Raw genomic sequence first — 12,941 nt, 5'->3', positions numbered from 1 at the left:
CAGACCTCGTTCTCAAGTCCCACCCCATTCAGATTTTGATCTGATGTAGTCAGAGTCTGCTGTGCTCCAAAGGCTCCTCAGAAAGAAGAGATGATGAGAAGAAAAATCCCTGGGAGAGCACAGAGGAGTAACTTGGCTTAGTGTGTGTGCCAGGATCCCTGGCATGTGCTCTGCACAGGGTGTCCATACAGACTTCCAGTACCAGTTTACATGACCAAGAGCAACAGAGGTTAAATATAAGAAGATGCAAACCAGGTGTTGGTGGCGCACGCCTGTAATCCCAGCACTCAGGAGGCAGAGGCGGGCGGATCTTTGTGAATTCAAGACCAGCCTGGTCTACAAGAGCTAGTTCCAGGCCAGCCTCCAAAGCCACAGGAAAAACCCTGTCTCGAACACCCCCCCCACACACACACACAAAAGAAAAACAAAAGAAGAAAACAAAATGCAAAAGAACTTGCTGATGTAGGAACCTGAGGACAAGATTTGGCCTCTATAATATTAAGATCCATGTTTCCAACCCAGAAGCCCCACCCATTTTGCCTTAGTGTTGAGAAACTACTTTGTAATAGGGGCTTTGAAATTTTGGGCAAAAAATAGCCACCTTGCACATACCCTGAGGAACTATTGGAATCTACTGTCTATCCACCTGTTTTTGAAATGACCTATGTTGTGGACCTAATGCCTTTTCCACCAGCCTCCACTGCAGACCCTTCTCAAGAAGTGTGGGAGTCCTTCCAAGAATCTAAGGAACGTCCCAAGGAAGTCTGTAGACCTTCCCAAGGAAGTGTAAGGATTTTCCCCAAGGAAATGAGGTCCTTCCTAAGGAAGTATTAAAATGTGAAGATGTCAGATGCTTACAGAGAAGCCAAGTGAAACCAACCTTCATTACAACTCAAGAATTAAGTGGGTGGTGGTGGTGGCACACATTTTTAATCCCAGCACTTGGGAGGCAGAGGCAGGTGGATCTCTGTGAGTTCAAGGCCAGTCTGGTCTACAGAGTGAGTTCCAGGACAGCCAAGGCTATAGAAAGAAACCCTATCTTAGAAAGAAAGAAAGAAAGAAAGAAAGAAAGAAAGAAAGAAAGAAGTGGGCATTACTAGTTACTCACTGGTCAGGCTGTGAATTTAGCTTTGGGGACATCGTTTTGAGATAGGAGGAGTGCTCCACTCACACCCAACTGCACAGAGCACCACCCCTTTCCTATCTAAGTCCCCTTCTGTGATCTGCAGGACTTGGTCCTGGCACCTAAGGAAGGTGGGTCAGGTGTTCAAGAGGCTTGGTCTGTCAGTCTGCCTGACAGTGTGCCCCCAGGCACTGATGTTACAGACCTAAAATTGAAGCCATGTCACCTATTACAAAAAGCATGGTCTGAGATGCAAGCCAACAACCCTCACTTCAGAATGTGCAGGGTGGGCTGTATAAACTCCACTGTTGTTCAGCTCTTTCTGTGTGCTTCTGATCAACAGCTACCAAATCATGTTGGATTGCTGGCACAAAGACCCCAAAGAGAGGCCCCGGTTTGCAGAACTTGTGGAGAAACTAGGTGACCTGCTTCAAGCCAATGTCCAACAGGTAAAGTTTAGACCAGAAGGTCGAATGTATTCCTAATAGAACTGGAGAGAACAGCAATAAAAAGTGGTGTGTGTGTGTGTGTGTGTGTGTGTGTGTGTGTGTGTGTGTGTGTGTGTTAGACTGAGAGAGTATGTGTGAGTGTGTGCATGAGAGTATGTGTGTCCTTGAAGGAGACACTTCTGTGATTAGAGGTCTATCTCCGGTATTTAGGATGGTAAAGACTACATCCCGATCAATGCCATACTGACGAGAAACAGTGGCTTCACGTACTCAGTCCCCACCTTCTCTGAGGACTTTTTCAAGGATAGTTTTACAGCTCCACCGTTTCATTCTGGAAGCTCTGATGATGTGAGGTGAGAGTCTTCTCCCAGCTTTCTTGTGGAAAGAAGAGAGGATAAAGGAGGAAGGGGGAGGGTGGAGGAAGGAAAGTAGGCAATAGAGAAAAGAAAGAATTGGATATCTATTCTGCTTCCTGAATCCAACCATTGTTAACATTCTGCCATGTTTTATCTATATGTTCTGTAAGTTGGAAGCCTACATATTTTCCTAGACTTCTAAAGGAATGAACAAGACATGTGTTTTCTCAAGTTACCTTATCTTATTCTAGAACTGTATACTGATCTTCATGACATTAACTTTGGTTAAACTTTACATAAATTAAACTAGCCAAGAGTAATAGCACAGGACTGTAATCCCAGAATTCAGGAGGCAGGATGATACAAGTTCAAAGCCAGCCCAGGTTACATAGTGAAACGATGTCTCAAAAACATTAACAACTAAGAAGAAAAGTTACATAAAACTAAATAAAACTAGGGCAGTGGTGGTGGTGCACACCTTTGATCCCAGCACTTGGGAGGTAGAGGCAGGCGGATCTCTGTGAGTTTGAGACCAGCCTCGTCTACAGAGTGAGTTCCAGACAGAGATACCCTGTCTCAAACAAATAAACAAAAAACCACAACAAAACAAAAACAGCCTTCTCTTTTTGTTTAATATCTTTACCTGACAAACCTTTACATCTTGCATTACCGTAGAAGAAACTGGGCAGAAGCTAAAAGAACAAATAATTACTGAGAAGGTGTGCTTGCCAATGTGGGTAGTTACAATGTATGGAATGTGTGTTGGTCCCTGTGGTCATAGAAACATGCTCTAGTCTAGTGTTGTGCTGGCATTTTGTACATATCAACAACTTTCATGTACAAAACAATCCTACCAAGTACGTATTATCTCTCTGCTTGATAAATAGGGACCTGCCAACTGGAGAGATGAGAACTTAGCAAAATGTGTGACTCACCCACTGTCAGTAGGTCAGTGGGTCACTAGGAAGACTGACCCACTGTCCAGGCTCCTAATGTGGCCTTTTAAAGCCTTCTAGGGCCTTTAGCTGTGTGGGCATAGCTTTCAGGCTTGACCTCGGTCCCACTACCAGGGAAGCACAGGATAGAGATGTAACAGTTGGAAAATGCTGACAAGCCATCTATGACAGTCCAGAGCTGTGAGAGTGACAGTTTGATGTCATTACTTATACTTGACATCCAGCCAGTCATCTCTTTTTAAATGATAAAGTCTGGCTGGGGTAGGGTGTGAAGGGTGAGGGTGTGAAGCTTATTTCAGTCTTTCTAGTATGTTGTTTAGCCAGAGACCCAATAGGAATGTAGCCTAAGAGTTTGGGCCTTGCAGCCACTAACCCTCTCAGACGATGATCTAGTTGATGAGTGGGTTTGTCTGTGAGCAGCCATCCAATGTGATATCCCATCAGGTCTTTCCAGTTGATCTATGAGAATTGGCAGGTAGTCAGTGAGATATCTTGCAAACATCACTCATTTGTCCCAAATACGGCCCAGAATATATAATGTGGGCTCTCGCCTCCGTTGTACACTTAAATCAGCTATGAAGTCTCATTGGGACATTTTATTTGTCACCCTGTTAGACCCCCGAAAACTCGGGGTCCCAGGCCAGGTTCACGGTCACCCCAATCACCAGGCGGATTCGAGAGCTTGCTGCAAACTGCACGAGGCTTTATTGTAATTTAACAAGCTAACCCTATGTTAGCTCGGGTCTTTCACCCACCCGCCGGCTAGACGGACGGCTAGAAAAGACGCCTTGAAGCCGCTGCACATAGATCTTTATAGGGCAGCATAAGGGGAGTGTCTAGGGGTACGCACAGGCTCCCGATTGGTGTGCCTCCAGGCTTGGAGGGCTTGCCCTGTGTTGATTGGTCAACTGGTTGTTATGGCTCATAGGCCCTCCCAGGGTGGTTGCTATGCTCTCTACGTCATTGCTGTGCGTTTGTCCGTAAAGCACACCCAGGGTCGTAAAGCATAGCGCCAGCAGCTAACTTCTGATTGGTTCCTTGTCACGAGACAGGCATCTGACTTTCTAGTGTCTAGGGCAAGGTCATAGAAGCACATGTTCGGCTGTTATGGCTGCCGAAAGGGAAGCTGGTTCCTTCAACCCTACACCCTTTTAGGAAGTAGACAGCAGTAAGTGATAAGATGAAATCATACTGCCTCCTGGGGGTATTGGTCTCCTGTGTCACTAAGACACTTGGGCCAGTTGAGGTTCCCGTCACCTCTATGACTGGCATTTTTTGATTCCATGAGGAACTGGAGTGGACCCTTTTAAGGTTTTTCCAAAGACTACAATTAAAGTGTGAATTGACTACACGGAGGAAGTGACATCACGATGAGGATTCCTAGAGGGCACTAAGGAAACTGAGATAGCCAGTATTTGGGTTGTTAGGTGGGATCCACCCAAATTCCATAGTGTCCTCATTCATCGCAGATATGTGTGCCTTCCTGCCTTGATGACTCTTTCTACTTCTTCATCAGATATGTAAATGCTTTCAAATTCATGAGCCTGGAGAGAATCAAGACCTTTGAGGAGCTTTCGCCAAATGGCACCTCCATGTTTGAAGTAAGTCGTGACAGTAGCACCCAGTGCTCTCTGCCAGGAATCTCTTCTTGTCGAAGCACCCTGCTCAGCAGGGCTTGGCCAGAAGGGCCAGTGATTGAACAGTAGAGGCCAAGATTACAACATGGGGGAAGAACAGATGGCCAGACTTCACTGTGCAGAGCCGACTTGAGGGAAAATTCCACGGTTTGCAGATCTGGAGCTCACTCACTCTGGGGCCTGTTCTATTCAACAACTCCTGGGAGGGGAAGTGTATGTCCCCTAGAATCTCTTGTAGGCTATCGGAGGTGCACCCTCCCTTGAAAGGATGAGTTGAGAGTGGCTGGGCCTTGTGATGCAACAGAGTTCTTGTGCTCTAGCATACTACATCTGAAGGAAGTCCCAGGCCCTAAGCCCCTTCATCAAGGCTCTGCAGCTGAGTAGTTATGTTCCCACCCAGACACACTGATCAAAGCATTCCAGAGTAGCCTGGCAAACCAGGGGCTTCTGTCAGCAAGTGTCTGGAAAAGCCTTGCATGGGATTAGGAGACTAAGACGTTGAAGGAAGGCTGAACAGGAGGGCTGCTCTTCTGGTATGGCTGACCATTGTGCTCCAAGTGGGCTCCTGAGACAAACACAATACCATAATTCAATAGTAGAAACCAAACCAGGTGGTGGTGGCAGCAGCACATGACTTTAATTCCAGCACTTGGGAGGCAGAGGCAAGTGGATCTCTGTGAGTTCGAGGCCATGCTGGTCTGCAGAGCAAGAACCAGGACAGGCTCCAAAGCTATGCAGAGAAACCTGTCTTGAAAAACAAAATGAGCAAACAAAAGAGTAGAAACCTTGATGCTGGGGGCTGGGGAGTCAGCACAGAAGTTAAGAGAACCAGTTGTTCTTCCAGGAGATCCAAGTTCCGTTCCCAGGACCCACATGGTGACTCACAGCCATCTGTAACTCTAGTTACACAAGACTTAAAGCCCTTTTCTTGGGTTCCAGGTATGCATGTGGTACACATACGTGCAGGAAAAAGATACCCACACATATAAAATAAATATACATTTGTAAATAAGCAAAGGCCTGAACCTCATAGACACACAAGATTAAGGGACATGGTAACTTCAAAATATAAAAACATTTCCACTTTAAACTGTAGAATGCCTTGATAAAGTAGATAGAAATTTTGTGTTGTGGTTCAGTTAGGTGTCTCAAGTGCCAGGAAAGAACAACACTGAGCAAACCTTTGGATTTCTCAGGCTTAGGCTACCCCAAAAACTCAGCAAATAATGGCAGTATCTTCGCCTGCTTGGGTCTTCACTGGTGTTTACACAGCCCAGTAAGAGTCTCAGAGGGAGGTGGGGACAAAGTATGGAATCCATTTCCTGTTAACAGGATATCACACTGTAGTGACAGAGTAATAAAGAATGCATAGAAAACCCCACGATGAAGATGACCGAACTACAGCATTTCCATACAACACTGTGGCCAGTGGGGGCCTGCCAGTGCCTTCGACTCTCCAAGAAAGATAGCCAACCACCTCTGTAATTTCCTAGAAATTTTATGTATGACAAAATACCCACAGACTACCACCAAGATTAGTTTTAACATGTATGATCATTTGCATGCAAGTTTCACGTGGAAAATGCTAGGCAGTTACATGTAATTTTCCATTGTGTGTGTGCGCGCGTGTGCGTGTCCACATACACGAGTGTGCACATGTGTATATATGCCTGCCCATGAAATGTGTGTGTGGAGTCCATTGACCAAGGTTGGGTGTCTCCCTCAACTGTTCACCTTACTGGGGTTTCAGTTGTTTGTCTTTTTAAGACAGGGTCTTTCAAGGAACCCAGAGCTCACAGTTTGAGCTAAACTAACTGACCAGAAAGCCCCAGGATTTACCTGTCTCTATCACTTCCTGCCACCGCCAGGGCTATGGTGACAGACATGTGCCACCAAGCCTGACTTTGATGAGAAATTTGAGGTTCTCATATGTGCCCAGTGAGCACTTTACCCACTGAGCCATCTCCTTAGACCCAGTAGTTTCCTGTTTTCTTCATCTTCGGGAAGAAGTGTCTCACAGTTGCCCTGAACAGGCACCATTTGACTCTATCAAGTTCGCAGTTGCCAGGGTAAAGAAAATGCTCAGTGCCAATGGACAAGAGTTGTGGATGATGAGGGCAGCACCAGGCAGCACCTCAGAGGTGCTTCCCAGTGTCTTCCCAGAGTCCCTGTGACACCTTCTGAGCCAGGCGAGTGTGTCATCTTCCTCTTTCCTTTCGCAGGATTATCAGCTGGACACTAGCACTCTGCTGGCCTCCCCACTGCTGAAGCGATTCACCTGGACTGAGAGCAAGCCCAAGGCCTCTATGAAGATAGAGTAAGGAAGGGGGGAGTTGGGGTAAGGGTCAGGGCATGGAGGAGGATGCCAGGAATGACAGCTTGTTGGTAGGATGTTTAAGGCTACCTAGCCTCCTAGTGTTCAGGCATAGCAGAAAAATAGCCACCCCCAAAGGAGCAGGAAGGGGACAAGATATTGGACATATGAACCCCAGGCTCTGTGACAGGGAAGACTGGGGCCTAAGGAGAGAATGTAGGGAATTCTTGCAGCAGGCAGGCTGAGCCTGAGAAGCACAGGGCTTTGGGGAAAGGAGCCAGATGTGTCCAGCTGTGAAGGGGGGGTGGGATGTGTTCACAGGCTCATGAGACAACACTCCTGTTTCCGGTCCCTAGGCTAGCAGAGTCTATACAAGGAGGCAAAGTCCTGTTTGCCGCCATGAGAATCCAAACTTCCACAATAAGGATTTTCTGTATCCTGCTGGACCCATGTCTCATTTGCAAATTTCTCCACAAACCCCTGGCTTGATCAGTCAGTCAGCTCCTCCTTCTGTTCTGTGCCACTGGCAGAGCTGACTTCAGTGGTTCTCTAGGCTGGAGGCTACCTAGGAATAGTGCTGTGCTGAGAAACACCTGACCACTTATCTACCTACCTTCCTACCTTTCCTGGCTCAAATGCCTGGCCCTCAGGGCTGGGCCCATTTGGCTAAGCAATTAAGAGCACTAACTAACTGCTCTTACAGAGGACCAAGTTCAATGTTCAATTCACAGCACTCACACATTTGCTAGCCGTCATCTGTTAATGCCTCTGAAGGTGCCGGGCACACATGTGGTACACATACATACAGGCAGGCAAAACCACCATGTACAAAAAAAAAAAAAAGAAACCAGATTGCCAGTCCACAGGCTGTAGTTTTATTGATCTGAAACTGATGCTTGCTTTTAATCCCAGCACTTGGGAGGCAGAGACAGGCAGATCTCTGAGTTTGAGACCAGGTTGGTCTACAGAGCTAGTTCCAGGATGGCTACAGGCTGTTACAGAGAGAAACCCTGTCTCAAAAAAAAAAAAAAAAAAAAAAAAGCTGCTGCAAACCCCTCCAAGTGATTGGATGTACACAGTTCTCTAGATCATTGGAGAGACAAGGGCATCTGCCTTTTCCTTGCAACATGGGCTCAAAAGTGGGCCCTAGTGTTGAGGTGACAGGTTAAGGAACACCAATCTGAACAAAAGTAAAGAGCGGGCTAGCTGCTTTTTGTTTCCTACTGGGGAACATGGGAGGAAAGGGTAGTTATTTTTTACTTGATCTTTAATAAAGAAAAGACAAACCCTAATTTGTACCCTGTAACCTGCAATTAAAGACGTAGGTCATAGCCAGACCAGTCTAGCCCAGTCTTCATCATGTGGCTCAGACGGTTCTCTCCACCGCTAAGCAGTGATTACAATCCAATAGTAAAGGGTTGGAGATGTTACCCTCCCTCCCGTGTCCATCTTAGGCTCAGGTAACATACAGTACTCGAGAACAATAGTCCTCTAGGCCACAAGCTCAGGAGCCGCCTGTATAACTGTGTGTGTAACTCTGCATTTCTTGAGGCCATTGACCATGTATGTGGTGACTCTATGGAGCAATTTATTTCTAGAGGCCAGAAGTCCAAACTCCAAGGCACTAGCACTAGCCTCTTACAGCCTCCATAGCTTCATGCTTTCTCCAGCTTGGGGTCATCTCTCCCAACTCCATCCTCATATGACCTTCCCTCTGGTTGGTTATGACTGGCCTCTGTGTCCACACTGCACTGGGACCCACCTGGCTAATTCAGAATAAGCTCCTCCTCTTTAGACCTCAGTTTAATTGTGGGGTGAGTTACAGGTTCCAGGATTTGTGATTTTGTGATAATACTGGGGAAGGGCAAGCAGGGACCTTTTTTTTTTTTTTTTTTTTGCTGATCATAGGAGCTGTCTGACCCAAGAACAGAAGAGGGCTATTGCCAAGTCTTGTTTTCCAATTAGAATCCCAGGGTTTGCACCATCTCATCCAACATCCCACCCCAGTCACTGACCTGCCTCCTCCACCCAAATCAGCTCGAGGAAGGTGGTGCATACATTTTGAACAAAGAACATTTGACTAGAGACAGACAGGAGTCTAGAACAGGTGCAGACAGGTGACCCATTAAGAAAAGGTGGGTATTAATCCTTTCCCAGAAAACATCTCAGAGACATCTGATCCACCCTGTTTGTCCATTTCTCTTTCTCTTTAGCTTGAGAATAACGAGTAAAAGCAAGGAGTCGGGGCTTTCCGATGTCCCCAGGCCTAGCTTCTGCTTTTCCAGCTGTGGCCACATCAGGCCTGTGCACGACGACGATGACTCTGAGCTGGGGAAGGATTCATGCTGCTCTCCACCCCCAGACTACAACTCTGTGGTGTTGTACTCCTCCCCACCCGCCTAACGCTTCTCACAAGCCACAGACAACCTGACAGCCTGACAGTATTCTGCATATATGAGTTTACACCTATTCCTCTCCACAGGGGCCGCTGCTTTTTGTGACTTAATAGTGCTTTTTTGTTGTTTTTTGTTGTTGCTGTTTTGACTAACAAGAATGTAACCCCCAGATAGTGACAAGTGAGGAACACTACTGCTCAAGTCCTCATGTGACTCTGTGTCAGAGAAATCCTTTCTAAGCCCAATGATTCACCTGCTCCAGCTCCCAAAGCCTCAGGACACCCTGGACAGGTGATCTGCTGGCCATGGCACCCAGTGTGTGTCCTCATGGCCCATCTACTCTCCCTGCAGCTGTGGGGGCAGGTGCAGTAAGCCCCTTAGCTCACAGCAGCATGCATGGGCCTGTGCTGTATCTCTGGAGTCCCCTAGCAGGCATTAAGATGCTTACAGAGGAGAGAAAGTGGGAACAGAAAAAAGAGGCATAGGGAAAGACCTTGGGATATAGCATGTGGGGACGGTGCAGGAGAGGGCTGGCTCCTCAATGCCACTTCAATGATTTCTCATTCCTGACCTTTGCTGTTTTGGACACCCTACCAAGAGGTGACAGGGTAGAATGTGTGGGACATTTTCTAGATTCTGAGAGCCAAGGACAAATGTTTTTGGGAACCACAGAAAATCTTAAATCTTTCCCTGGGAGTCTGTGTCTGTTGTCTGTTACCATCCACAGCATGTTTAACATAGGTCAGTGAGGGTGGCACTCGGTTCTGAAGCCACATTTACCATCAATTTCTGTAGTGAGAGAAACTGAGATCAGACCCAAGCTTGGAGGTGACTTAGCATACTGCTCACAGGGAGCTAAGCAGTCCAGTTTGGCCTAGCAAGGTTGCTACCTATAGACTTCAAAAGCCACATTTTAATCAGTCAGGTTCTATTTCAAGTATTCATATACAGATAGGACACTTTTGCATTATCCTGTTTTATACATTTAGCTATTCAAGGAAGCTGGGGAGAGTTAAGAGTCTAGAAGATAGTTTTCTCAGTACCCACACCAGGATTAATGGACTAAAACCCAGTAAGGCAGAGTGGACGCTCCATGTGTAATAGCCAAACCAATTCACCCACAGAGTTGGGACCTCACTGTTTTCTTTTTACTTTATCCTGGGTTTCCCCATCTCAAGCCAATCTGAGAGGAGGAAAAGAGCATTGGCCAATGTTTACTAAGCACTTTACGCTCCTTGGAAGAGAAGGTGATGTGTAATTTACGAAAGCTATTTCTACAGCTGGGACTCAGGATATTAGTCAATGAGCCATCAAAAGGAAAAAAAAAAAAAGATCCTATTACCTGGGGTCTAAGGATGATGGGGACAAGGTAGAAGTAGAACTCTTTGGGGTCTAGAGATTGTGAGCCCTGGCTCTCTAAAAAAAAAAAAAAAAATGGCTGTTAGATGTTGTATGTGCAGATTATGGTCTGTGTGTCTAGGGTGTGTGCACCTGCTAGAGCCAGTCACAGCTGGGCAGCTGCTCTGTGAGAGCAGACCATGCTTCCTTTATGCTTGCCACTTAATTCTATGGCCTGAACAGTAGCATGTATGCCTGCTTCCCTATGCCCCACATTCTTGAGAATGGGGGCTTGGCATACTCCCCAGTGAGAGAGTCTGCAGCCATGTGGCTCTTGGGGGACTTACTAGCCAAGAAAGATAGAGAAGTAGGAAAAAGCTTCTAACCAGAAACTGGACAAACAGAAGTCAGGGGAGGGCTGGGGGAAGAAACCTTTGTTCTTCATCTTTGTGCATCTGCAAAAGCTCATGTCAGTTGGCAAGTGTCAAAGTGGGGTGATTAGACAGAGGCCAGCAGAGAAATGAGTGATGTCAACATTCCACAATTCAGCCATTAGTGAAAAAAGAAAACCTTAGCCAGTCCTGTACTATTTTAATTTTAATAATCTAATTCTTAATCATTGAGAGACTTTAGCAAGGTCCCTTTCCCACAAAAGAAAATCTATTGGGATTCTCTGGCTCTGCTTAAGGACTTAGTTTTGGAGTCCACAAAAATCCATCAGTGAAGAGGAAGACAGCAGACAGTTCCGTCTGAGCTGTTAAGGCAGGAAGAAAAATGAAATTTGTAATGACACACATACCTAGCTGCATTGTGCCCATTCATCAAACAGCACTGGATGTTAGGACTCTGACAGTGACATTAAGACTGTTTACCATTTGAAGCCAATGTGGATCGCACTAAGGAAGAATAAACATTTCTCCTAGTGTTTGAGATCACCAATGTGGAACCAAGGAGCTGAAACCCCAGGAAGGTCTAAGTTAGCCAGAGAGAGATACTCAGGGGTCAGATCTGTTCAACTCCTAAAAACTGTTGCAAATAGGTCTTTGTGCAGTGCCTTGCTCCCCGCCTATACATCAACTCAATGGAAGAAGAGGGTATCTTTTGACCGACAGTGGTAGGAACTGTACATGTATGTTTGTGTGTGTATCTGTATGTTTTGTGCATAACTATTTAAAGAAACTGGAATTTTAAAGTTACTTTTATATGAATCAAGATGATATGCTACAGACAGACTAAGACATGATCTGGTCCCACCATTCTAGTCATGATGAATGTATTTCGTATATTATCTTCATTTAATAAAACTCACTTTCAAAACGAAGTATTTTCTTACTTTCCTTGTAAGTGTAACATGAATAATAAAACCCCAGAGACTGATAGTGGGGTTCAAGCTTCAAGCTGAAGATCAGAGAAGCAAAGCAGCTAATCCAGTAGATCTTACCTCTCCCAAGTTGAAATGACAATCCTATCTCCACAAATCCTCAGAGGCAAAAGCTCCGAGTTCCTGTCTTCTCCTGCCTTATATTCCTTTCTCTGCCAGCCATATCACTCCTGTCTCCACCTCCCTAATGCTAGGATCAAAGGCATGAGCTTTATTACTCTTCACTCTTGTGTATGCCAGAGTGGGAGTGGCCTTGAACCCAGAGAGATCCATCTGCTTGTCTCCTGAGTCCTGGGATTAAAGGTTTTATCACCATTGCCTGACCTCTGTGACCTGTGGCTAGCTTTGCTTTCTGACCCTCAGGCAAGCTTTAATAAATAATATATACCACATGGAAGATAGAGGGAAGAAGGAATCCTAGGTGTGCCTTGGAGTATGGGTTGGGGGGACAACTGAAGGCTGGGATAGCTCACTAAATATCAGTTATCAAGCTGGAGCCAAGGAAGATTAAAGCAAGCACTACCAGAGCAAGGGCATGCAACACCCCATTGGTCCCATACAGTGGTTGCCTGAACCACAAGATGCTGCACACTGCACACTGCCAATGAAAAGCAAATTCACATAAGACTGTGAATTGAGGTTCTCTAGGAATAGAAACAACAGAATGAAATTATACACATTTTAAGATGACTTATTAGGGACTGGAGAGAGGCTCAGAGGTCAGCCGAAGCACTTGCTGTTCTTGGAGATCTTGGTTTGGTTCCCAGCACCCACATGACAACTTGAGACAGTCTGCAACTCCATTTCCAAGGAACCCAATGCCTTCTGGTCTTTTCAGACACCAGGCACTTATGTGGGGCATATATACATGCAGACAAAACACTCAGACACATAAAATTAAAACAAAATTTAAAAAGTTATTAAGTTGGCTTATGTGGTATAGTCAAAGTAGTTCAATGACAGCTACCTTACACCTAAGAGGCTGAGAACT

General features: G+C 45.9%; 1 protein-coding gene across 1 annotated transcript in view; it reads left to right on the top strand.

The window, feature by feature from the left end:
- The window catches only part of Flt1 (fms related receptor tyrosine kinase 1), a 54,120-nt gene extending 42,230 nt beyond the window's left edge, over positions 1-11,890 (top strand). The window contains exons 13-17 of the mRNA XM_035443178.1: positions 1,467-1,572; positions 1,783-1,925; positions 4,401-4,485; positions 6,744-6,838; positions 9,049-11,890. Of these exons, the coding sequence (XP_035299069.1) occupies positions 1,467-1,572; positions 1,783-1,925; positions 4,401-4,485; positions 6,744-6,838; positions 9,049-9,238 (619 nt within the window). The 3' untranslated portion in view covers positions 9,239-11,890. The remainder of the gene's footprint in view (positions 1-1,466; positions 1,573-1,782; positions 1,926-4,400; positions 4,486-6,743; positions 6,839-9,048) is intronic.
- The last annotated feature ends 1,051 nt before the right edge of the window (positions 11,891-12,941 follow it).

Source organism: Cricetulus griseus, chromosome 4, assembly GCF_003668045.3.
Source record: "Cricetulus griseus strain 17A/GY chromosome 4, alternate assembly CriGri-PICRH-1.0, whole genome shotgun sequence".
Lineage (NCBI taxonomy): Eukaryota > Metazoa > Chordata > Mammalia > Rodentia > Cricetidae > Cricetulus > Cricetulus griseus.
The sequence above is the reverse complement of the archived record's forward strand: the minus strand, read 5'-3'. Positions and strand labels throughout refer to the sequence as shown.